Source organism: Tyto alba, unplaced genomic scaffold, assembly GCF_018691265.1.
Source record: "Tyto alba isolate M040663 unplaced genomic scaffold, T.alba_DEE_v4.0 Super-Scaffold_2, whole genome shotgun sequence".
In the NCBI taxonomy this organism is placed as follows: Eukaryota; Metazoa; Chordata; class Aves; order Strigiformes; family Tytonidae; genus Tyto; species Tyto alba.
This window is the reverse complement of record NW_024881282.1, coordinates 46313043-46339007: the sequence shown is the minus strand read 5'-3', so window position 1 is coordinate 46339007 and position 25965 is coordinate 46313043. Positions and strand designations below refer to the sequence as shown.

The window sequence follows — 25965 nt, the reverse complement described above, 5'->3', positions numbered from 1 at the left end:
ATGCACACACAGCTTACAAGTATCTGTAACTTAGAAGTATAACCACGTAGTTGCAAGGTTTGTTGATAAATTTTGTATTGCACACATTTGGAAAGAACTAATCTTTAGTTGGAACACTCTGCATCTGGGTTACCATTCTGCTTATGTTTATCCAAACTGTATTTTCAGTTTGGGAAATGATACAGAAGAATTTAAAAAGTAGATGATCTTTTCACATTTCTAGGAACCCCACCTTCTCAGACACACTGCTGTAGGCAGCCATTCTCTGCCACTCTTTCATCTGCTTCCTTGTTAGGACATAATAACAGAGGTCCAAATCTTAAAGCATATGTTCTAGATGCCTGAAAAAACATCCTGGCTGAAGAATATCAAGCAAATTACCATCTTCCAATGCTGTTGTAATCTGAAATAGATCTAAAAGTCATACTAAAACTAATGCTATTCTGTTGTCTCAAGTTCTCACTTCTCATGTTCCCAAACTTCTCAGGCATATGAACAAAATTAATATAAAGCACTGATTATGAATATGTTAAAAACATGACATTAGTAGCTGCAGAGTAAAGCATTTTGTTCAGAGGTTAAAAATAAAAGACCTGAGATAAAGGATGCAGTTTACTCCTTGACTTGATGCAGAAACTTGCAGGAAAAATAGTTTTCCTTTAAAATAGAAAAAAATGTTACATACCTTCATAGGGCAGAAAAATAATGTATAGTTTCTTTGCTTTACAGGTCTACATGAAAAATCACACTGCGGCTGTCCAGTCAGAAGGCCTGGGATGCTCAGACCTAGGATTCAGAACCAGAACAGCAGAAGGAAAGATTTAGTGATGGAGATTAAATTTGAGGGGTTTTGTAGTTAAATAGGCTGTTTCTATGGGGATGCTGACAGGTTGTGAAAGAAAAAGTGTCAGAGAGGGAGGAATGACTGGCAGACAAATAGAAGAAACCATCACTTGCACTAGGCTAGGTTCAAGTTCAGCTTTATCTTTTATCTTCTGCTGCTATACGTCTAGGCAAAATGCTACTTTTTGGTTTATGTTCCCTACTCCGCCCCAGTGCAGTAAAGATATGGCATGTATTCTGATGAAGGGCACATCCTACACAGATGACATGGCACTGCATCACTTGTTCACATCACTTCTCTGTGACTCTGCTGGATTCCTACAGTTTGAGGTTTCACTGCAACAGCAGCTTTGCAAGTTTTGCTCCACAGTGCCTTGCATGGTGCTTGAAGCAATCATACTGCCCACATTCTCAGTCTTATCAAGGAAAGAAGTCAAAAAATCTATGGAAGTAATTGTCTCATTGCTAAATACTGATCTATAAGCCATATCATTGACTTGAATAAACTGTTTTGTTCACTCTCTTTATTTGTGTTTTGATGAGCAAGAAAGTGGGAAAGGTGCTGATTACAGATATAAATTTTTGCCAGGAGCAGGTACTCCAGTGTAGGAATTTCAATACAGACGATAACTGTTCTGCTCTGCTGAACCAGACAGGGGAACCAGCAGCTACGTAGAGAAGAAAAGCCCACTGCCCTTCTAGATACTGAACGTTAGAACCCAATTCATCCAACCCCTGTACTTCAAGCCAACCTAAGTGAACGTGACTTGATACAATTAGGGTGAAATTCAGCTTGATCTGCCCTCGGGATGCAGACAAGGCATGCAAGCAATATGCTATATTAACTTAACAATCAAACATTTTCTTTCACCAGTATGACCAAAATGGGAATAAAAGGGGAAATTCCCTAAAACACACTGCAAAGTTTTTAAAAGATGGCCTCAGAATGGTACAGCACACAAAAAGGAAATATCTTCACTTAGGTTGATACTGGAAGAGTGTGCATTACGCTCCTTGAGGGATGGCTTGGATCAGCCCTCAGTGTCACCACTCTCACCTGATTGCCAGTCAACTGTGTGATGCTCTAATTCAAAACAACAGTGCAATACAATGAACCCAAAGAAGGAAACAGAACAGGGGAAAAAGGTTAACAGTGAAGAACAGCAGCACCGTGTTGTCTATATAAAAATTAATTGCAGCTTTATGCCACTGGAAATTTCTGCCGCTTCCTGAGGTGAAGAGGATACTACTTTCTGCTGACACTTTCATGGCTTGTGTGTATTGCTTACACTTAGCTGCTTTTAATAATCTGATACTTTGCTATGTCAAAACTTCTTTCATGTATGTATGAAGAAAGGGACAGAAGAAAGAATTTCTTCAGCTGTAGCCAAAGATCCTAAGCTGTTTGCTTTCATCTGCAGCCACAGTTAATTGTAAAACTTCCTATAGTGTTCTATCCCCAGGGTACAATTACTTCAAGTTTCATCTTTTCTCAGTTTGTACCCACACAGATCTTCCTGCTCACCCTTACTCTTAATTATGTGTTCATTCTTCTCCGATATTTTGTCATCTCAGAAGTTTGAGGTAATCCCCAGTCCTTGGACTCCTCATAGTAAGGGGACTATCTCTTAAAACATTTTTTGCTGAAACACCAGAAAGCCTGTTGTTATAGTGTTCATGTTGATTCACTGGCAGCCCTTAACTGCCAAACAGCTGACTAAATTGTAAAGATATGCTTTTTAAACTAAGGGTTGGATTTTCAGCTGTGCATACCAGTAAACTCCCATTAAATCTAGAATCAAAACTTGATGTGGTACCTTTGACATTTTTACTTTGAAAACTCAGAGGATTATTTAAGGTCTTTTTTTTATCTTATTATTAGATATTATTAATAGCATTTACTAATTATTAATAATTACAATGCCTAATAATAATTACAGGAGAGTAGTAGAATGATACTTACGGGTCAGAAGGTATTTTCTGTCATACTGTGCTTGAACATCAGAAAGTTTAATTAAATACCATAGAATCTGATCCCCTGTTTCCTGTATCTTACCCTACCCAAGTGTAAAGCAAAGCTCTTCCCAGCCTTTTTCAGTTAGTTATGTGAAGACAGTGAGCTTCCATCTACATTTAGAAGGAAGTCATATTTTAAGGTGGAATGTCTTAGTATTTTCAACGATATTGACTTAACCTAGTCTTTTATACAAACTTAACAGTGTCCTTTAAGTCTGTTAATAGGAGTGGATATAGAAATTGTTATCACCAATTTGTGCAGCTTCTGTTCTACATACAAAACAAAGGCTTACATTTTCATTGTCCAACAAACTGTTTACTTATTTAGGTTACATGAGCACTAGTGACTGTAGGCAAAACTAGGTCTTCAGATATTGGTATAAAAATCTCAGAGAAATGAATGAGAGTGTCACCTATTGTTTTCTGCAAAAATAAAATCATTTTGCCTGTACAAAAAATTGGTGAAGTGTTACCTTAGATATATTAATTGGTATGTATAGGTTACAGACATCAAGATTGCATACTGAACTATTGTTTTGCACAGTACTGACTCAGCTCTTTGGTGGAGCACTAGTATATGTTTTTAGTATGCCTGTGTTTATATGTGGTATTTCTGAATTTAAATATGCAAACATTATAGTCACTTTCCTCCTGTTTTAGTAAGTCTGCTGTCAGACCATCTCTTTTATAGGAAAGCATTTAATTTAAAGATATCTTTGATTTTAAGGAGATGGAGGGTGTGAATAAGATGTAACACCAAAAAGTGGTCAGGACAAATAACTGGAATGTATACTTAGCAATTCGTCAGGGGGTTGGGCAAAATACAGCTTACCATGAAAATATTGCAGAAGAATTAGGAGGACTTCTTTGCGCCTGAGAAATGCTGCCCATGTCATGTGCTCACCCGGGCAGTGTGGCTGCCAGAGAGGAATGATACTGACTTTTCGAATCAGGAGCAAAGCTTTGACTTCCCATCTGGTGCTGGAGCTGAATGTACTTATGGGGTACATGAGCTCTTGACAGGTTTGAAACCATGAACCAAATTGGGTTAGATCATCTAAATCAGCTTCCCATAAATCAGTGGGTGATGTGACACATTCAGTTATGTGGTATAGCTGATCTTATGTAAATAATTTGATGTGTATTTTTTTCTTTTCAGTTTCCAGAATGGTTCATTACAAACAGGAATAGACTGCTTCAACGGGCTGATCTAGAGCACTAACCCTTTACATAGTTCAAAAAAAAGTGGGCCTTGGTTCTGGTGAAATCCTTTGGTTAGCAAGTAACTGCACAAAGAAAATAAATTCTGTTGGTTCTTCACTTTAATGCAATCCACTGGGTATAGACATTTGCACTAGAAATAATGGCATGTTTTTAATGAAAAACACAACTAACAAAAGGAATAGTTTTCAAGTGATGCAGTGAGATCTCTGCCTCTACAAGATTTAAATTAAAAAATCAGACTATTTTCTGTAAGATCTACTCTCATAAAAAAGGAATTAAATGATAGAAGTCTTTTGATTTGCTTAATGCAGATCAGGCAAGGCAGTCACATGTGTGATCATGTAAGGTATAAGCAATTAGAAGATGATGCTTTTTTTGTCATTTTCTTGATGCAGTATGAATAAACACATTGCAGTATTACAGATTTAATGGTTTTTAATAAGGTGGATTGGCATTCAACAGCTACAAATAACAGGAGTCAATTAGGTACTCTGTAGTATTTACAAGGAGTAACAATAGACATCATACAATAAATTGCTCAAGTATTTGAGTAAAAATCAGGACTCATTAGGAGTCAGTGTAGGTTTATGTCTCATGAACACTATGGTGAATCATCTCTGTTGGTGGTGATGATGATGGCTAAATGGGAAACTGGAAAAATAAATCAATCACCAAATAACATTTTTGATGGCAGCACCTTTTTTTTTTTTTTTTTTTTCCTTATAGAATTTAACGAGTTTTGGTAATGACAGCAATGTCAATATGTCCCAGTCTGCAGTTCTGGATGACTTGGCAAAATACAGCCATTATACTCTATGGTTAACTGCAAGCACAGCTTCTGGAGATGGAAACAAAACCAGTGAAATAATAGACGTGTATACAGATCAGGATAGTAAGTTAATAACTTTTTTAATGCTCAGTGTATATCAGTGCTTCCATTTATTTAATATTCTCTAACTTTAAAATCATTTTACTGTTACAATGGCAAAGTTAAAAAAAAAATCAGTAAGTACTGTTTTCAATACTGCATTATTTTTGCAAGGAAGACATTTTGATCTGAGTTTTTGCTTTGTAATACTAAAACGTAGTTCACAAGCTTCTTCTTTGGATACAAGAATTAAAAATATTGTCTTAAGCCATCATTAAGACTCTTTTGTTAAACAAATGTAATATAAATGATTATTCATATATGCTTTCAAAATATTTTGCTTTTGATAGTGAAATACAAATGATTTTTAAAAGTTGTGCAAAATACTACAAATTAGAAACTAATCATACTGTGAGCATTTATTTCTGTTTTGTTTTTGGATGCTATATTACTGTAATCCATGTATTTATTTTTTGCTTATTATCTCTCATAGTCCCAGATGGTTTTGTTGAAAATCTGGTCTATCAAAACATTTCCTCATCTTCTGTAAATGTAAGCTGGCTTCCACCATCCCAGGCAAATGGCTTAGTCTTCTTTCATGTTTCTCTAAGTTTATTGCAACTGGGAACCAGTAAGATACTGTCTTTCCTTACTTACAACACAAGCATCATTTTTGACAATCTGGAGAAATATACTGATTACGTTCTGAAAATCACACCAGCCACTGATAAAGGATCTTCTGAACTGCATGCTCTAAGTCTGCATATAAGAACTGATGAAGATGGTAAGATAAGTATATTTTATTCACTCCTAATGAAATTTAGAGAAAAAAATAAGTAGCTTTCTGAAAGAAAAAAAAAAAGTATTGTGTTTATTTTTCTCATGTTAATTAAAGCTTTTCTGTTATACAAAGACACAAACAACTGCTACATATTTCTGTGTTGAGAACACGAAATACAATTTTCCACTTAGAGCACAACTTTAACTGATAGCTAAAAGATATTTTTCATTGTAACTCACATTTTTCTGAGGTTATCCTTGTTTTTCTCTTTTTTATTCCTTCATGTAGTCCCAGAATCAGCACCTATAATCAAAACATTTTCAAATCTCTCAACTACCTCAGTTATGCTTTCATGGGACCCTCCTGTTAAGCCAAATGGTATTATAATAAGTTATGATTTAAATTTATTCGGGCCAGAAAAGAATAACTCATTCTCTACCACCAATAATTTTATCATCTTGGAAGACCTTCTACCATTCACATTATACAGCATTTATGCAACTGCAAGAACAATAAAAGGACCTGGTCCACCTGCCATGCTTCAGTTCTACACAGATGAGTCAGGTGAGCAAATAGAATTGTAACCAACTTTGAAATATTGCCCCTATGTTACTGCATCCATCTTAGATCTGAATATCAGACATGGAGAGTGTTGAGATGAAGGATTCATTTTCCATTGGTCTGTACGTGAAGAGCTTTCAGAAGAAGGAAGCACTACAAGGGAAGTCTTTTCTGAGTTCTCCTCCTGCTACAGTGTGCAAGAGAAGGTCGCATTCTGCATATGATTACAAAAATAACTCCAAGGAGAAATGTCTTTTGCCTTTGGAATCTGTTACAGTTTGCCATGTGTCAGGGATTTTGAAGCAAGCAACAATACCTTTCTCTTCATCTCCTCACGTAATTGAAAAATTATAAAACATGGAAACATTTCTGACACATTCACACAGGTCTCTTTTATATGGACCTCCTTTCACCTGCATGGCAAATGATAGATCTTGTAAATATATATTAAGCCGCACTCAAGATACGATGTAGGAAGTGAAGTATATCACATTCCAGTAATACATGTTATATGGCTTTTGTTAAATGCCTTAGTTCTGACAATGGCGATTTTTAAGTGATTAATAGATTTATTAGATCTCTAAGAAGATCCCTTGCTGACTAAACATGTATTCTAGATTAATGAAATTTATTTCATGCCAAAGAGAAGGAAAAAGATTAATAGCAATGAAGTACTGCTTTGTTGGGTTCAGATACAAATAGTAACAAAAGTACATATGTTCTCCTGCTTCTCCAGTGTTTGGTTTTGCCTGGATTATTTGTAATTTGGAACTCAATAGCATTTCTCTTTTGCAGTGCCATTAGCTCCACCCCAGAATTTGACCGTTACCAACTACACTGCAGATTCCGTGTGGCTAAAATGGGATCCAAGTCCCCAGCCAAATGGTGTTATTATAAGATATCATTTTAAGATTTATCAAAACAACACTGCAAAACTATCTTATCAGGTATGTTTACAATTAACAGTGTTTATTTTTTTAAAATACTTTTTTCATGCTTTAGGAACAAAATAGATGACAAATATATTAAATGTCTGTTATGCTCCTAGAATTATGAAGCTATTCTGAATTCCTAGTTGTTAAAACAGCTTACTTTCCCTCCCACCATGCCTGTATTCCAATTTTTAAAATTAGATAGAAAAAATTTGTTAGATTTTAATTTGTTTTGAGCTTCTAATATTTAATTAATGATGAGCTTTATTAATCTTTAATTCATATTTCAGTGCAATTTTGATGTTGGAAAATGACAGAAGTTATGTATTTTGTGACTACCTTTTACTATTTAGTATCTGAGGACTTTAAAGATTCAAAAGAAAAGACAGTCATTCCCAGTCATCCTGAAAAATGGTTTAAAACTGTTTAGAGGTTTGATTTTGTTTTTTTGGGTTTTTTTTGTTTGGTTTTTTTTTTTTTTAATTTTTACAGTATAAGAATAACTGAGTAAATTTTAACTGAAAAAGGTGCTCTAAAATGATATACAAAAATTGATAAAGGCATTTATATCTGCTCAAATTTGCTTGCTTGGATAGCTTCAAGAAAGGAGCCATGAACTCTAAAGGCAGCAAACTGACGTCAGGATTGCATCTCAGGCTTAGAAACTATGTAGTAAGTTCTGTTCACCCAAGACACTTGTAAAAGCTGTAGGGAAAAAACACTGCTGCAGTGAGATACAATTTTAAGACATGCAGTGTAAGGTACATGTGGGACTGTGAGGAGCTTCGTTACTTTAACTCCTCAGCAATACAGTTCTTATTGCAGAGACTTAGCATGCAAGGAAACTGCTTCTGCTGCTGTTGTGCGTATACACTGTGGAAATCAGTCCCTACGGGGTGGCCTCCTGTGCTACCCCCATATGCAGTCTGCTGTTATTCCCCACTGTGCGATGAAGCGTTGGCATCACCCCAGTTTCTTCCATAACCCTTGGAAGATGGGGAGCACAATGCACATACGAAAGAGGAACTGTGGTTTCTTCAGCCATCTGCCTTTGGAAACATATTCTTTGGGTGCTTATGGGAACCACCAAAGATTATTCTCCACTGTCCATTTGAGGCAGACTCAAGCCCAATTAGAATACAGAAACTGGCCAGAGCACTTGAATGTGTCTGCTACACCCTGTTTCTTCATGTTTTGTAATGTTATATGAGCAGGAAATGAGATTTATATTGTGGCAACAAGACAGGCAGAGCAATTTTTATAGAAATATTGTAGTTAAGCACCATAATTCTCTGATAATTTGGATCCCACAAGATGTTCATCAGGTTTTCTTGCTGAAATTCAGCCCTTTCCCTGCTTCTACAGTAGTCCTCTTGACATCTGCACAAAATATGCCTTGCATGCCCTGGGAAAAACAGCTACCAGGAACTGAACTGTGTTTTTTAGATTTTTTTTTTAAGCTCTTCATCAGCCTGTGTGTCTGGCTCAGGTAAAGTAAAAGAAATTAGAAGCTATGACCCATGCATGACCTCTTCCACCACAGAGGTGTATCAAGGAAGTAGAAGGTGAGAAGGGCTTGATGTGGTGGTGTAGAGGTGACAAGAGTTCTCAGTATTGCTAAAAAAAGGCATATGTGGAGTTAATCTGTTCTAACAATGCTATGGTAATTATGATGCCATCCTTTGGCATATCTTCCTCACAAGCTGCAGTCAAAGAGGGAGAGGAGAAGGGAAAGAAAAAATTTGACCCTGCATTCTTTTTAATTGAGTTCAGGGACTACTTTGACTGAAAGCTACTCAGAGTAGAAAAGGCAAGACTATGGCTCTGAATCTTCTGTTCATTTCAGTGGTTTGGAGGTGAGGCCCACAATGTTTACACAGATTAATTGTGTACTAATAATTTTTCCTTCCTTAAGAACATTTCAGGTTCAAACCATGAGGCAAACCTTGTTGGATTAGAACCATTCAGCCCCTATTTTATCAGTGTCTCTGCATTTACCAAGCTTGGGAATGGCAATCAATTCAGTAATGCTGTCCAGTTTACAACGTTGGAATCAGGTTAGACGTGACTTTTTCTAAGCTGCAGTTCTGTTTATGCATATATTCCTTGTATGGCTGAACAACAGTCTTCCTCTTTCCTCCAAAAAAAGCATACAGTCTTCCTCTTTCCTCCAAAAAAAGCATAACATAACACTATCTCATTGTCTTCTGCCTGTGTAACACAGATTCACATTCCTACTGTACCGGATAGGCTGGGTTTGAAGTTTGATGTCGGAAGTGTAGAATTAGAAATGTCCTCATCTGAAATGAGAGGCTTATATGGCTACTATAAATCTTTTAATAGCATCACAGATAAAGGGAGGAAAATTAGATAGATATCAGTCTTTGCAGATCAAAGTGATAATTCAGCTCCCTGTGAAAATAACTGAAACTTTAGCAGTATCAAAAGCAGCTGGACAAAAGATTGGCAAATGAACTGGAAATTGTATTAAACAAATACAAATTTTAAAGATTTTTTCTATGATTTATTTTAGGAAGGGAATCTAGCCACTAATTAAATATCCTAATTTGTTGGATCTTATTCTTCCTGACAACTGGGTGGAACTACGCAAAATAGCTGGCTTAATTAATTAATTATGTGCAGTTTTGTCTTGTGCCTTCTACGTATCTTTTGAAGTTGCGGGTTATTTCAAAATGAAAAATTCTATCACATGAAAGTGAATATTCAACATTCATTAAAGAGAACCCCAGAGCTCTGCATGTGTATGAAGCTGGTCTTTGTGCAAAACTATAGCTCCTTTGCCAGGTTCCCCAGGGTCATCGTGTACTTTATAAGGGTTACCAGTGCCAGGGGACTAGCATGGACTAGGGAACTGTGTCTTAACTCCCATGTTCCTTTATACTGACAGCAAAGAGAGCAGATGAAGCATCAGAAGATCTCACAAGGTGACTACAGTTTTTCTCAACCACACTTCCAGTGAAATATTCTTTCCAGAGTTGATAAAACAGGGCTTCTGGGAAAAATGATGTTGTTTACTGTACCCAGAAGTTCCAACATGATGAGAAATCTGGACCATCACTGAACTGGTTCAGGTTGGCTGTTGGATCCCTGCAGCTGGAGGCTGTTCTGCCCAAGAGCAATGGTCATCCATCAGTTGTCTCATTTCATCACTGACATTCCATGATACTTTCCTCAGAAATGCTGGAGAGACATTGCCCACAAGAGCATGGTCGAGTCATTTTACAACTTTTTTTCTCAGATTTTATGCTCAGCCAGTTGCAGCATTGTTTCCTTTCCCTCCAACCCAGATTTTGGGCAATAGCTGGATCAGTTCCTCACTGAGTTCATCTAAGGATTCTGTCTGTAGTCTTTGTTAAAAGTGCCAGTTAATCTTCTTCCTGCTGCAGATGCTTCTTATTAAAACAAGATTTTTCTTTGAACTCTGAAAAGAAAATTAATCATTTTAAAGAGATTAATTTACCTCTGTGCAGTGATAATGATCATATTTCCCACTATTTCTGGGGGACAGGCCCAGACTGACAGTCTTTTCACTATTTTATGGATTCCTGGATATGTTTGAATAGAGTAGGTAGGTTGGGACACCCCTCACTACGTATTCATTTTTTCTTAGCTGGTAGAGCCAGCAATTTAGCCCTTTCTGAGATACTTTAATTTGTTGTTCCATTTAATCAATTGTTCACAGATAATTTCTCTATTTTCAGCATGTGTATAATATTTGCTACCTTTTACTAAATTTTTATGAGCATTTAAAAAAACTTCTCCTGCTGGAACCATCAAGGAGATGGGGATCAGTAAGGTAATAGCATTGATATGACAGCTCTGAAACCTGCTCAGTGACCTATGTGCAGGTTGTGTCTCTGCTGAAAGGACAGAGAGATATGATAAAGTGCCTGAAAGAAACAATGCTAACAGATAAATAGGGAACTTCTGCTGTTGGTACTGTTGTGGAGTACGTATATGGGTTTCACACTATTGTGTATGTTTTACTACACTTTGTTTAAAAAATCATGTGGCAAATATGAAGAGATGTGAAGACAAAATTGGAGCACACAACTAGGAAAAAGTCAGATAGATGTTCTCTTTTGGTTCAAGTACTAGCATCAGTCATATTCATAGTAGTTGGAAATGAACCATCTAATGAGGACAAAGACATACTTTTGTTCTCTTAGTGTGTTTCTTCTATGAATTTTTCTGCCACTGGAATGTTTGACCCTCTCTATGAACACTGGATCTGCTTCTCTGACTATACTGTTCTGTGATTACCATTTTAATTGTGTGGGAATGTTAATCTTTGGTATATGTGTATCTTTTAAGTACCAGATGCTGTCCAGAATGTTCACTGTGTTGCAACGAGTTGGCAATCAGTCCTAGTGCAGTGGGACCCTCCGGCTTCATCCAACGGTGTAATTACCCATTACATCATAACAGTTGAAGGAAATTCTACAAATTTTTCATCTTATGATACACTGCATACTTTTAGAAATCTGCTTTCCAATATTACTTATCAATTTAAAATAAAAGCTGCAACATCTGCTGGTGATGGTGAAGAACAGATATGCAGTGCTAGTACACTTCCAGAAGAAGGTAACAAATTATTTAAGTTAATTGTTTTGTTTAATTTAAATGATGACTATGAAACAAGAGGGCCTGAAATACCTGCTTCAACTCAGGCAGCTAAATCCTCCTGTTTAAATTTCTTGCTAATAGTGGACGAGGAGAAACAGGGCTTCCTCTTTCTCTGGTTTTAGAATACACTTGGTGATAAGAATTAATTACCATTTCAAAAAAGCACAGAGAGAGTACCTTTTTCTGTGTTGAGTTTGAATGGTTATTTTATTTGTTTCTGATCACCTATTATTTTTTGTCTTATACTCTCCACTTTGTTGCTAGTGCCCTTAGCATATTTAATACTGCAAGTCTGAAAAATTTTGGAGCAAGAAAAATTTTTGTTGTTTTGTTTCTACCAGTGGCCAATGCTATGACTTCACTGATTGACAATAAAGCTGGTCAAGATTTGTGCAACTGAGAGAATTTAACTTCTTCAAGAAGACTTTGTCATAACTCTTTTTTAACAAGAAAGAAAATTGTGAGCTAAATCCAAAGAATGTAGGCAGTTTTTTTGACATTAGACTAAGAAATTGTCACCCAAAGTCTGCCTGCCTTTCTCTCTCCACGCACACTTCACACTTCACCTAATCCTGGCTGTGCTTTCATTTGGCACCTGAAACTCGGAGATCAAATTCTGTGCAAAATTACAGTGTTACTTCTGTGTAAATAGCTATGTGCCTAGCTTCTAAACTGGAAGTGGAGAGGAGCCCAAATCCCAGTCCAGGAAGCAAATGCCCATTTCAGCTCTCTTCCCCAGTTAGGGATGATTCCTACTCTTGGGATTATTTCTCTTGTTTTTTTCTTCTTCAGTTGTAGTTTAATATAAAAATATAAAATAATGTTCAGCAAGATCCAGAAAAATACTTCACCTTCCTACTGAATTACAGGAGCAATTACTGCATTTATTTCCCTTTTTTGTTTCCTATTGAGTGACATCAGTTCATGCAGTGGAGTTGAGGAGCTCTCTAATTCAGAACTGGATCATTAGGAAATGTGGGGGTGGGATGGGGGAGCACGACTGTATCCCCTGATGCTTAGAAACTAAACCTAGCTTTTGTAATACTTTAATTAGTAAGTTACCAAATAACTTAAAAGATGAGTTGCAGCACTCATTCTCATATATATTTCAACTGAAAGAGTGAGTTTTGTTCAGTTCTGTCAAATAATAGATGGAAGAGTCTGTGTCAGCAACAGGGTTTAGGTTCTGGATGACAAATGGAAGGGGACAGGTCTACTGTATAGATTTGAATCAGATACCTGAACTTGGAGGAGATCAGACTTTCCCCTAAGCTTAGACTTCTTGTTGGTAGCTTTCTGAGCAGCATGCACCTCTTTATGTTCAGCCTTTGGATCTCTCCTATTCACAAAGCCCTAGTGCCCCACTCTGAGCTTTGATTTCCATGCTTCTTAAAATTAGATTTGTGGATGTGCATGTCTGAATGAATCTAGACCACGTCTTTATCGTCCACTGAACTACTGCTGCTTTTGTTCCAGACAAGCAGAGCAGCCTCTTGCTGGTGTAATGTGGCCAACATTGTAAAAATGGCCAGGGTTGTACTTTGATGGCTGCCCCTCCTCGTAATATGGTAATATGGTCCATCCCATTAAAGACTGGCCACATCCCCTGTTTGAACAATGAGGTGGCACATTCATAACTGTTTCTGGTAAAAGTGTTTTCTCTAAATTGGCTTCCTCATCAATATCAGCTCTCCTACAAATTCTTCTATTTTCTGATCCCTTCTGGTCCCCTTCTGTCTGGCTCCTTGGCAATTTAAGACTTCTGTCTGGTTCATTCACCCTCTTGTTCACTCAGAAACTCCTGTCCATCATCAGGGTTAAAAATCAACTTTTGAAGGAAGCGTTTAAATATTAGAGATGAGCATACTCTTACAGTGTTGGCTGGAAATAACGTAGTGACCTTAACTGCTGTGCTGAATGTGGATGCATGCGATTGTGCATCTAGGTACACTTCTCAACACCAGTTGTAACTCTCCACCCTTCCTTTTAAGTCAGGGCTGCTGAACAGCCAACCCTGACTCAGAGCTCAAGCAAGAATGGATATGCAGACAGGTGGGCCAATGCCTGATTAAAACTAGACTTGTCTAAAACCAGAAGGTTTTGGAGATAGTCTTAGAGGAGGCTCTGTTACCCTCTGGTACAGAGAAGAGGAAGAGGCTTCCCAGGCACCTCACTTCTTGGAGGATGGGAGAAAGGCATCTAGTAATGTTAAACAAGCCTGGCACCTGGGAAAGTTAGGATTTCTGAGAAATTTGGGGTTGACTATTAATTAGTACTTGAGGAAAGCCTGGAGGAGCTGTGGATGTGGTATTAAGCCTGGGCTTGAGAGACAACTGCTAGTCTCTTGAGGTCTGTGTTACATAGGGTTGTGCTAGCAGGAGAAGCCCAGACTTTATTTTGTAACAACAAGCGGCTTATGTGTTTTATCACTGGGAGTTTTACTAAGTGAAGGATTTATACTACAATACATGTATTTTTTTGCCACATATATTCTGCAGTCCCTTTCTTACTGTTTTATTGTTGGTTTATTTGTTGTTGCTTAGTCATATTTACAACAAACTAGTTATTATTAGGACATTTCCCTAACTGTGTATTTGCATGAATTGTTTTGTGGTGACTGGGTACTAGGAATTGGAGATTCATGGATGGGAATGGAAACAGTTTTATAGCTGTTGTCAGCTTCTTATTTATGGTGGTCTAAGATTAGTCACAGAATATGTAGCCAGCACTGAGTCACTGACAATGCATTTATTTCTGACATAAAGTGAAATCGAATTTGGCTCAGTGTCTCACTGCACAGTGTTTGACCTTTACATTCTTAGCAAGATTATTTGCCTTTTTTTGAGGTAAATTTGTTCATATCTGGGTACAATTAAAGAAGCATCATGAAGATTAAATTTATGAGGAGGTTAATAGTGTTTTGTGTCTAATCTAGTTCCATCGTCATAGTAAACCACCTCTTTCAGGCTGCAGTATGTTATAAAAACTGTCAGCTTTGTAGTAGCAATATTACTTTGTGATTAAATATATTATAAAGGATATGAAAGATAACATAGCAAGTACATGATGCATAAATGAGTTAGGATTTTATGACTGAATAGCTATCCTTGGGTTATTTTAAAGAAAATGCACGTATTAAAATGAAATTTCATTAAGGTTAAGTGAGTTTTCAGAAGGGAGAAAGAGCCATAAAATGGTAGGAAACTTCTCCAAAAGGCACACTAAAGCAGTGAAAATTCAGTTAACTCACAAGTCTGGGACAAATGTTAATAGTCATCCAGTTAAGAATAAAAATAAAACAATTAAAAAGCCACTTAGGGGGTTCAAAGCATGAATAATCAAAAGTAAATTGCAGATGCTTTCAATTTTATTAATTTAGATTTTTCTTGATGGACTTTTTATTCTTCTCTGAAAATATTAATCATATTGATTATGGTATCAAGGCATGCAGAGTAATTTTCCCCTCCTTATTGCTAGTCTTATTTAATATTATAGCTGAACACAGAGTCTTGGAACAGGATGAGGCCCCTGTTGTACTGTGGTAACAGTCCTTACCATTTGTTTTCTACTAAATAGATTTGTTCATAACTTCCATTTAAAAGAAATAAGGCTATAAATTATTTGTCCGGGAAACAGTTTTTAATTTAATCGGTGCTTAATTTTTCTGGCCAATACTAACTTATAACTATACACAGAAGTATGCCTTGTGCATGAAGGAGAATAGTGCCTTGAAGGATTGGTAGTGGAAAAGTTGTTACTTGTGCACAAAATGTATTTACTCTTTGCACAGGGGAACTTTTAAAGATACTGGCTTTCTATCTCCAGGATGGAGTTGCCCATTGGAAAATGTGGACCTTTTTTTCATCCAGGCATGCAAGGAGCACAAAACATGACAGGGTCTTAAAGCCTTCTTCATATCCAAAGAAATTCCTTCACCTATTTCCTTCACCATAAATCCTTTTCTTAGGACATGGCAGCTCATGGCAGCTCTGAGTTGGAGTTGCATGAATTTCCTCATTAACTTCTGAAGAGAACTATAGATGACTATAATACACTGGAAGAAATATTTAAGCCTGTAGCCTAACGTAGTCCTTAGGACCTCAAACATGACATGTGGTGCAGTGTGTTGGCCTGGTTATCCGGAAGAATCAACCTACTGCAGAGTCACAGCATTGGAAATGGAAGAACTTCGGTGTCCCCTGTCACTACTACAGATAAGAGCAGTTTCACATGTTCACAAGTTCACATGTTCAGTCACTGCTGCAAGTTCCAGTTTCCAAACTGTATTAAAGTAGAAGCATCCATAAATTTTGGAGTGAATCATGACTAAGAATCTTTGAAACACTTCTTTCCAAGACGATTGAAACTGATTTTTTTTTTCCAGACTTCAGTTTTCTTTCTGTAATGTGGAAGTTTCTTTAGATTTTCTGATTAGTTGTTGTGTCCAAATGTAAATTAATGGCTTTGAAGTTGATGGCAAATCTTCACTAGACCAATTTTGGTTGCTGCCAATGAAATTGTATTGATGTTATTTTTATAAACAGGTAGATAAAAATAGAAGAATCATATAGTGTAAGATAAAAGAATTTTTTTTTTTGTAAGGACTGGGTCAGCTCTGCATTAATGTGTAGGAAATGGTGGTGTCATACACATACAAGGCTGACATTGAAAGCATTACAGGTCAAATACATTGTTTACTGAAAAGTAGACAGTGGTCCGGTTTGTTGGAAAGCTGAGCAATCTTATTTAAGACTCAAGTACTGACAGCTTTTCACTACTTTTCTAAGATCAGCTTAAAGGTGTGCATTTCTTCCTAGATTTGTAGAATCTGATGTTTCAGTGCTTAGATCCTACAGTTAGAGACTGTTTTCTAATGTGCGAAGGACTAAGAAACACAGTTCAGAGAGGCTTTCGTAAGACGTTCTCAAATGTGCAGTTTCTTTAAAAGCATGTCTGATAGTATCAGTCCCAGGTCATGGGAAAAAATAGTCTACAGTTTTTTACATGTTTATGTTAGTAAAATCATTTGGGACCTACTTGTGATGTTCTTATTCATACTGAGCAGGACTTTGTATCATTATGAGGCCCCAAGAAGTTAGCAGTCTATACTAGAGTAGTATTTAGCATGACCAGGTTTATCGGCTTAACCCAGAGAACTCCTTTGGGTAACTAAGCTTTCAAAAATGAATAGAGATAATCAATACAGAATACTACTTTTCCTTTCACATATCTTAATTTTCTGAAGACTTTTTGCTGTGTGCCCACAGCTATCTGTTCTACTTTGTTCTTCACTTTCTTGCTATTGATGCTCTTAATACCACCCAACAGACTTCTAGGCTGCCGCTGTTCTTTTAATCCAAACTCCAGCTACAAGCAGCTGTTCTGTAGGCAGACTTTTTTTTATTAACTTCATTAGGAACTATGCCATATCATATTACCGTCTTCTGTTCCCGGCCTGTGCAGCTGTACTCATTGCTTTCCACAGAAGTCTACAGAAAGCCGTAACTTCTCTCTTTTCTCAGTGGATTTTTTTGCATGTGTCCTTTGCTGCCCTTAGGTTATCTTTGCATTGTGAGTAAGACTTTTTTCTCCTGAGTATTTCTCTTGGTTTAAACCAGATCCAATGGCCCAGTTCAACCTAATCTGAGTCCTTGCACAGTCCTGGTTCTTTTTCTACCAAGAATTTCCTTTCATTTAGGTTCTCAAATAAAAACTTAACTTCAGAGCAGTCCACCAGCTTTGGAAAAGCTCATTAGCATTGCAGCCAGATGGGCATAGGGAACCAGGGCCAAGGTCTGTGAAAGCAACTTCTATTTAGGTGCTTAGCTTCCTGTCAACTTCAGTGGGAGTTCAGGCACGTAAATAGGTTTTAGGAGCTTAAAATCCCATGTGGATCTGGCTTCAAGCACTTTTCATTGGATTTTGGCCATCATGTGAACAATGGTGGATGAACCTGAAAATACCTCATTCCTCCTCCAGTCCTGAAACTGAATTCACCAGCATTTCATGGCCAGCCTCTCTGCCAGCTCCCTGGCTGGCTTTCAGAAGCTGAATTAAAAGCTATTAAATGGAAAACAATAGAGTACATTGCACCAAAAATTTCAGACTTTGAAAAACTCCCTGCTCCCAGAGCTAGCTGAATTACAGCAAATGCAGTATAATTCAAAAGGGAAAGACTGTCAGACATGTGATGATGAGACTTAAGGGGTCCTATCCATGATTCCTGAGAAATTTAACTATGGGATTAGCACTAGAATGCCAGCTAGATAATCAGAGCACAGGCCTAGACAATTAGTGTCCTACACCACCACAAACACAGCTTTTTTCATGCCTTTTCTTTAAGTGCACCTTCCTGGAAACCAGGAATAATTATAAAGTTTTTGTTAGGCACATATTAAAGCAACAGTGTATAAGAGCAGATACATAAATGTTTGTTACAGTTCCAATTTCATCTGAATGAATAATTGACAAAGGTGCAATTTTTGGCTTTAATTGTTTTCAGTGTGAACAGTGATCACTTCATCATCGTTGAGTCATGTTTAGAAAATTTAAACAAGCTGCATGATTACTCTAGGAAGCACGGAATGGTTTGTTCAAATCAGTACCATCTGTGGACAGAAAAAGTTGGGGGAATTTTAGTCATTCCTGAGGAATGGAAATCTGATTCTCCATGCTAGAGTAATTGTAATCCTCTTTGTATCTGTAACCCAATAGTGTAGTTGTCTTGAAATTGTCTCATTGAACACAGTCATCAAGTGCAAGAGGCACTGTGCCACTGGGTGTCACTGCTCCTCACCGTGGCCCTCAGAGCAAACCTCTTTGATTCGCTCTGGATTCAGATCACATCTTTTCATTTGTTCTAATGAGAGATCACATTTATATTTTAGTTGTCTATGTAAGCAATGAGATAAAATGGACTAGATTTTAAACTGACTAACGTTTAAGGATCTGATTCCATTTTAAAGGTTTGTCTAGGCACTGGCAGAGAAAATTTTTGTATGTCTTCTGCCAACTGACCCTTTCTTTTGTGGGTTGGAAATACTTTGTTTATATGGGTCTTAGTAAACTGGAAGAATGACAACATAAAATAGCAATAAAGACTTTTGTATGAAAGAAGTACTTGTGTAATCTGTCTGGTCTCATGATACCTGCAACTTTGTCTTTCAAAATGGTGGTTTTCATGTAGTAATACTCACCAGGATAATCACAGATACTGTCTTCAGCCTTGTGAGGGTCATGTGTATGGGCTCCCTCTGTAGCCAGTGGGAAAAATAACAGATGGAAAGAGAAACACCATTTTTCTGCCCACCATTCTTTCCCCCTCTCTCTAGCAGTTTGTCTCTTTCCACCAAATGCAAGGAGAGCTCATGGAGGCTGGCTTTATTAGACTTCTGTTGGCCTATGCAAGAGCCCTCAAGTCAGAGACTCTGTTATTTTTCCTGATAAAATTTCTAGTTCTGTGAAACTGCCAAGCGTCTTTTCCATCTTTAGTGCAACATTGCTTACACTCAGTTCTTTTTTGATGGCATCATCTATGTTGAAGCTGGGGGAAGAGGGTACTCTTGTTGAGAAGGAAAGCCCACCATGCTGGATAGAACATGGGCACTGCTTTCTCTGCCTGTGCCTAGCCTCTTTAACCTGCCTTCTTTTAGATGCAGAGACTGCAGTTGTGCCAGCCACAGCTCCACCAGCTGCACGTTTGAGCAAGTGAAGGTATATATTTCCACTTTCCTCTTGGCATCCAGCAAGCAACCAGTTACTATCTACTTTATTCCAAGCCCCTGTTTCAGTATTTGATTCAGTCTTTCATTTAAATTGGAGTATAGTACAATAATCAGCTTTCAGCAGATGGAAGTTAGTAATGGTAGACTAAGAGGCATTAGAGCCAGTTGTTTCCATCATCTCCATGTTGCATACTTTCACACTTTTATTCCAAATCTGCCAATGCTGGCTGTTGCTATTGCAGCAAGAGTTCCTGGAGTTGTGTGCCTGGGAAGATGAGGTCATATTCCTTATCAAAAAAAGAGTAATCCCTTCTGAGTGAGAAGGAGGAGAAATTGATTTTCTTAAATTCTTTTAATTTTCATCTGTTCTGATGTCTTTGGAATTGCTGACTCTTAATTTTTAAATTCTGGGAATATATAATAGTGGGTCTTAAAAATACGTTCTTTCGAGTTCAGAGTGAGACTGGGTGGTAACTTTTATTTCACTCAAATAGTTTTATCTATTAAATCCTATATTTTATCATCATCGTAATTGAGTATGTGAGATTCATTTTTTTTGCGGTATCTTAACAAATATTAATAACTTATATTACAACAGACTAGAGGATTTTTTAAGGAAAAATACAGGGGCTTTCATAGTAACCATTGAACACTTCTCTGCCTTTATTTTCCATTAACTAATGGTCAAACTAAGCCCTTCCTTGTAATTTTCACAAGTAGCAAATACAGTTTATTGAGCTACTATGAAAATATTGCAGTGTTTATTTTTTTGAAAACGGACAAACTGGGTATTAGATCTCCAAAATTGTGATCAAGCAAGAATGTTACCACCTGTTTTGTGTTTATTTTCTACTTCCTATCCTTCTTTTCATCCTAATAACAATAGAGCAAAACAACTTTAATTTTGATAGCATGGAGTATGATGATGAAAGTTGTCTCCAGTGAAGATTTTTTTCTTGGACAGTTTGCTCTCGTTCTATGTCTGGTGTGCGTGTAGCAAGGTGGGAGCACCTGGGGCTATTGCATGCTGCAGTGTTGTGTATGCGTGGGTGAAAGCTGAGTGGAAGGACCAGGGAAGCACCCACAATTCCTGTGCCTGGCCCCTCTCCTGCAGGCTCCACCTGCTTTGGGCTCATCTGAAGGGATTTGAGTTTCTTAACCTTTTCATCATCACAGCTTGGTTTGACTCAGAATTCACATTTCTTGTTAAATAGTAATATTTAGTGGAGAGGCTTCAGTTTGTTGTATTATGGTGTTTTTTATAAATAAATTGTTGCAGATGAAAGCAGAGATCAGACATTCCCACAAGGCTAAAAAAAATGGGAGCTTTTCTCTTTCTTCCCCAGTAACGTTGGTCTGGGATCCTTTTATTCTTTATGTAAGCCTTGAGGCTTCTTCAGTTTCAGTTTGAGGATGTATCATGTGTTTTCTTTTACTAGCGATACTTCTTCCCCCAAAGACTCTAAAACAGTCTTTAAAGCTAAGTGCACAAAATGATTTCTGAGCTGATTTGTCTGCACAGTTTTTGCCACAGAGAGTATTAGTATTATCTTTCAGAGTCTTAGGGATAATATTAGCTTACTGTATGACTGTGTGATATAGCACAAAACCATATGTTACATCTGAGTCTGCGAGAGCTGGGAGTACACTGTTGGCTTAATATAGATATGGATAAATGTGTGTGCATGTGTGTATGTGTATGTATGCATACATGCACTATTTCTGTCTCCATGTACATGTGTATCTCCATGTGTATACCCACATACACATATGTATATAAACACACGGAAGAGAAGTTTATCAGAAGTTTCTTGTTTTGCTTTGCATTGCCGTATTATTTAGCTCTATCTGTTGGTGTTCTTTTAATTTGTTGTTTGCTAAACAGCTTGTAAAGCACTTATGTAAAGATGGACACACATATTGCATATATTGATACTTTCCATTCAGAAGGTGAAACAGGACATTTATGAACCCTTGAGGTGTTGTTTGAGGATTTCGTACGTTACCGAGAGAGAAGGAGACAAATGTGTATTTCTAAGTGAGAGGCGAGGAATACCAGTTAGCAACAGCAGTAAAAGATGCTATGGGTAGGCCAAAAATAACTCTGCTTGATATTCCCTCCCTCACTTGAGACACAGCCCCAATGCAGTTACAGTAATGTCACACCTCTCAAGGTTGCCCCTTCATGCCACACCTAGAAGTATTTTTCTTTATTTCAAAAGCTATAGTAAATGCACACCACCTACATACGTACAGTGTGATTTAGGCCAATGGAATTACTCCTTATTAACGATATGAAATTGAATCTTGGTCTTTAGACATGTGTATTAAAATATTTTTTTCAACACTGGATAAAAGAGTAATAGTTGCAATCACTTTTCATTCAAATGAAGATATCTTACAAGTGTTTTCATTTGTAGTTCCTAGTGCTCCCAGGGATATTGTTTTTTCCAACGTGCAGTCAACAAGTGTAACCCTGAATTGGAGATCACCGAAATCTATCCTTGGCTACTTTCAAAACTACAAGATTATCACACAGCTACAGTCCATCCACTGCAGTGACTGGGAAACTAAGGAGTGTATTGAATATGAGATGTATCAATATTTATATGAAAATGTGGTGGATGACCGGATAGAAGAGACAGTGTATGGACTGAAAAAATACAGATGGTACAGATTTGCAGTTGCTGCCAGTACGAATGTTGGTTATGGCAGTTCTTCACCTTGGATTGCTACACAAACACTTCCTGGCTGTAAGTAAGGATGTTTATCACGTGTCATAATGCTATAACAATGTAATGTTCACCTAAATAAGCAAGTACACTTGGTAGGAGTTATTTCTTCATAGACCTACAATATTGGTGAAGATAAGAAGGATTTATTGCAACTCTTCACATATTAAATATCATTATATAAATCACGTGGTAGATATGCATACTTGACACTGCTTCAGATTTTAATGCCTTTCGTATGCTCTACTATATTTACTACTTACCCAACAACAATTTTATTCCTCAGACCTATTCCACGTCTAGAATTGGTAAGTCTGAATTTTGGCTATTTTGGGTTCATATGCCATTTTCAATACATCTTCACATGTGGGGTGTGTCAATGAAAAGCAGTCCTTTTCTTAATTCTCTGACTAAAACTCTGTTCACTAACATCGCAACATTTTCCTGAAATGCTATTGTATGTTCCTGGAAATAGAATTTAAGCAATAGTTTCAGAGGAATTAATATTTCTTTCCAATACCATATCCACCTAAAGCAGGTACAAATCAGAGTAGCCATGTAACACCTACCAGACTGCCATGACACATATAAGAACTGTCACGTCTCATCTGAGGATTTTGGTGTCCAAGTATGAGAAAAGTTAGTTGTAACAGATAAGTCATCACTAGATATTTGAAAGAAGGGGATGTGAAACATAAATTATTTAGGCAGTTGTCATGGGGACATATGACCTTCCTTCCCAGTCTGCAGCCAGCCTAGGTCAGAGCACATTTGAGATCCAGCCTCTGGCCCAGGTAGAACAATTGAGAACCACCATGAGTGGCTTGACTAAATCACAGCTCCTTCACCCATTTCCCATTCCAAAGTAATCATAAGGTCTTAAACAGCTGTGTACCAAGGACTATTCAATGGTACACATTTTGTTCCACTCATGTTTTTGCAATCATGTGATATGAATTCAGGAGGCTTTTATATAATGCCTCTAATAGTATCTGTGCACTCTCTGTACAGTAATACATCCATTTATCCTTAAATACCTCACATGTTTTTCTATTAGGAAAAGAAATATTGTCATTTTCATTTGCAGATGAGAAAATGCAATAGAGAAATTCTAAGCCCCAAAGGGAAAAGAGATTTGGACACTGTGATAGTGAATATCACAACAGCCCATTTTTCATGTAAAGCACAGAAGCAGTCCTTTTGGACTGAGAAGTACTGGAATCTGCTGCGGAGTCATTCTCATGTGCACCTAATTTCATTGTCCAGTGGTTCTTATGGGGATGCTATGCCTGTAAATTAATGTAGTATTTTAAATAAAAGTGGAAAAAAAAAATCATATAACCCCAGATGGAGCAGAAAATAGCTAACAGAGGTTGTGCAGCTCTTGAGCCAGCAACTCTGAGGAGATTTCTTACTGTTAGATGGATAGATCCCAGCTGCTGACATATGCAAATGCTTCTCTTCAAAAAAATGTTGCTGAGTTTAAGAAAGTTAGGGATTTAAACTGGACAGAGAGGCAGTTAATGAAAACACATATAATCACATAAAGTTAGGATCCTCTTTATGATTTCCTCTATGGACAATGATAATTTGGTTCAAGAGAGAACTAGTTTCCTATCAGTCCCACTGAGAAAATGGTAGTTAAAAGTATAAAAATCTGATTAGACTGCACAGGCCGTTTTCATGCCAACACAGTGGTGTTCTCAACAGTAGGTCCTCTGTGTGCTCTGCTAGCTAGTTTAACAAACAGTGATGGGGTAGAAGTTAAAAAAGTTCCACCGGTTCTTCCAGCCCAGGTGTCTGGAGCTGTTGGCCTGTGTCTGTGGTGAGGGAAGTGGGCAGCAACAAATACCCTGTGAGCTAAATCAGTGACACATCAAGAGATGAGCTGCCTATAAAACACACTGCCATGGAGTCAAGGAAGCATGGGCATTATTCCAGATGTCATGGCTGGGTGCTGTTTTTTCCCCTGGGGTAATGGCAATCAGCTGGGGAGGAAAAAAAGAGGAAGGTGGCATGTCACAGCTGAGTTGCCAGCTGGAGGTTCCAGCATGCTTCAGCAGTGCTGGGAGCCTCCCTGAGCAGCGGCTGATCTTTACCAAGGGCAGGCCTCTAGCTACCTGATGTCATACTTTCCAAAGACTAGTTTTTAGAAATATTGTTAGACAGACTAAAAAAAACTTAGTTCCCCTCTTTTTTTTTTTTTTTTTTTTTTTTTTTTTCCAAAGAGTACTGCCTGTAGCAGGGAAGAGAAATTCAGGATAAACAAAAAATTGACCCGATGCTCTAGGCAGCCTTGCGGAGGGCATCCAGAGAACAGGTGTCGATCCCCCTCTCCTTTCCCTTGTGGACAGGGCCAAGCATCCTCTGGATTAGCCTGCTGGTATACAGCCAATATACATGGTCTGTTAGAGCTTAAGGGTGTTTAGCTGCTATGTAAAATAGCCTGAGTACTTAGCCCATAAAATCAATGGGAGTTGTGTTTGCAGATTTGAGGACAGAAGTTAGCCACTGTTTCTGATTTTCAAGAAATTTCTCTGTAAGACATTGCTTTTGCCAAAGGGAAAGTTACCTTGGCTGTGAAATACTAGTCAAATTATTTTTCTTCAGAAATAATTGACTTCTCGGAACTTTGTGTTTCTCTCGAGCCTAAAAAAATGTATTATAGTTATTATACTCATATCCAGGAAGTTGCAGCATTTAAACTGATTTCCGAGAATATAAAGAGATGAAACTTCAACAACAGCAAAAATTACATAACAGAAATCCTAAATATTCTTTACAAGTGCTGAGGATTTGACTGTTGTGCTAAAGCAGAAATACCTAATAATTCTGAATAACCAGTGATTAAGGTGAGGACATTAGCTGTTTATTTCAGTTGCTCAATATGTAGGTAAATTTAAGGCTACAGGAATTCTTTTTAAGATTCTTTAGTTCATTTGCAAGTTTCAAACAAAAACAATGGCTGTATTCTGTTCTGAAAGTGGTTATAGTGTTACTCCATGGAGAATGTTATAAGTTGTTCAGTACAGTCCAGTTCTCACATCACACAGATAAACTATTCAGCCTTCTGTCTTGCAGATTATCCTCACAGGAATTGTCCTACTGTCTCATAAAGTAGTTTGATGGCACTGTTATTACTTAGCTGATGGATTACCCAAGAGCCAAATCTACTCTGCAAGATGAAATATTTTCAACATAACCTAGATTTATATAGTTACTAGTACAGAAGATCAGTGTTGTGTCACAGTATGGGAAAAGGCAAGAAATGTTTTCCATAGCTGAGGAAACTTTGTTCCCTCACACCTTCACTTACCCCAAGTTTCACTTTTACATTTATCAGTAGAATAAGACTGTCCAAACTTGTGCTTTCTAAGAGAAAAAACATTTTGTAGGGTCAGTATTGGGTGAAAAATGAATGGCAGTGAGATTACTGACCTCATTTTGGATCTTGTATAGTTACACAATGCAATGTTTTTTGGTAAACCGCCAAGTCTCCTAATGCCAGGATATACTGAAACGCAAAGGAAAATCCCAGATGTTCAAATGTCCCATGAAGGCTAGGACATAGATGCATGGGGCAGAGAGTTATGCTTCTCTTTTCAGCACCTTCTTTCCCAATCCTTGCTGATACCCA

At 37.5% G+C, this 25965-nt stretch overlaps 1 protein-coding gene across 1 annotated transcript in view; it reads left to right on the top strand.

Annotated features, from left to right (window-relative positions):
• PTPRQ (protein tyrosine phosphatase receptor type Q) overlaps positions 1 to 25965 on the top strand; it is a 108882-nt gene that overhangs the window by 36975 nt on the left and 45942 nt on the right. Inside the window, exons 20-26 of the mRNA XM_042793207.1 lie at positions 4810 to 4975; positions 5445 to 5735; positions 6021 to 6296; positions 7089 to 7240; positions 9141 to 9282; positions 11561 to 11830; positions 22017 to 22349. Of these exons, the coding sequence (XP_042649141.1) occupies positions 4810 to 4975; positions 5445 to 5735; positions 6021 to 6296; positions 7089 to 7240; positions 9141 to 9282; positions 11561 to 11830; positions 22017 to 22349 (1630 nt within the window). The remainder of the gene's footprint in view (positions 1 to 4809; positions 4976 to 5444; positions 5736 to 6020; positions 6297 to 7088; positions 7241 to 9140; positions 9283 to 11560; positions 11831 to 22016; positions 22350 to 25965) is intronic.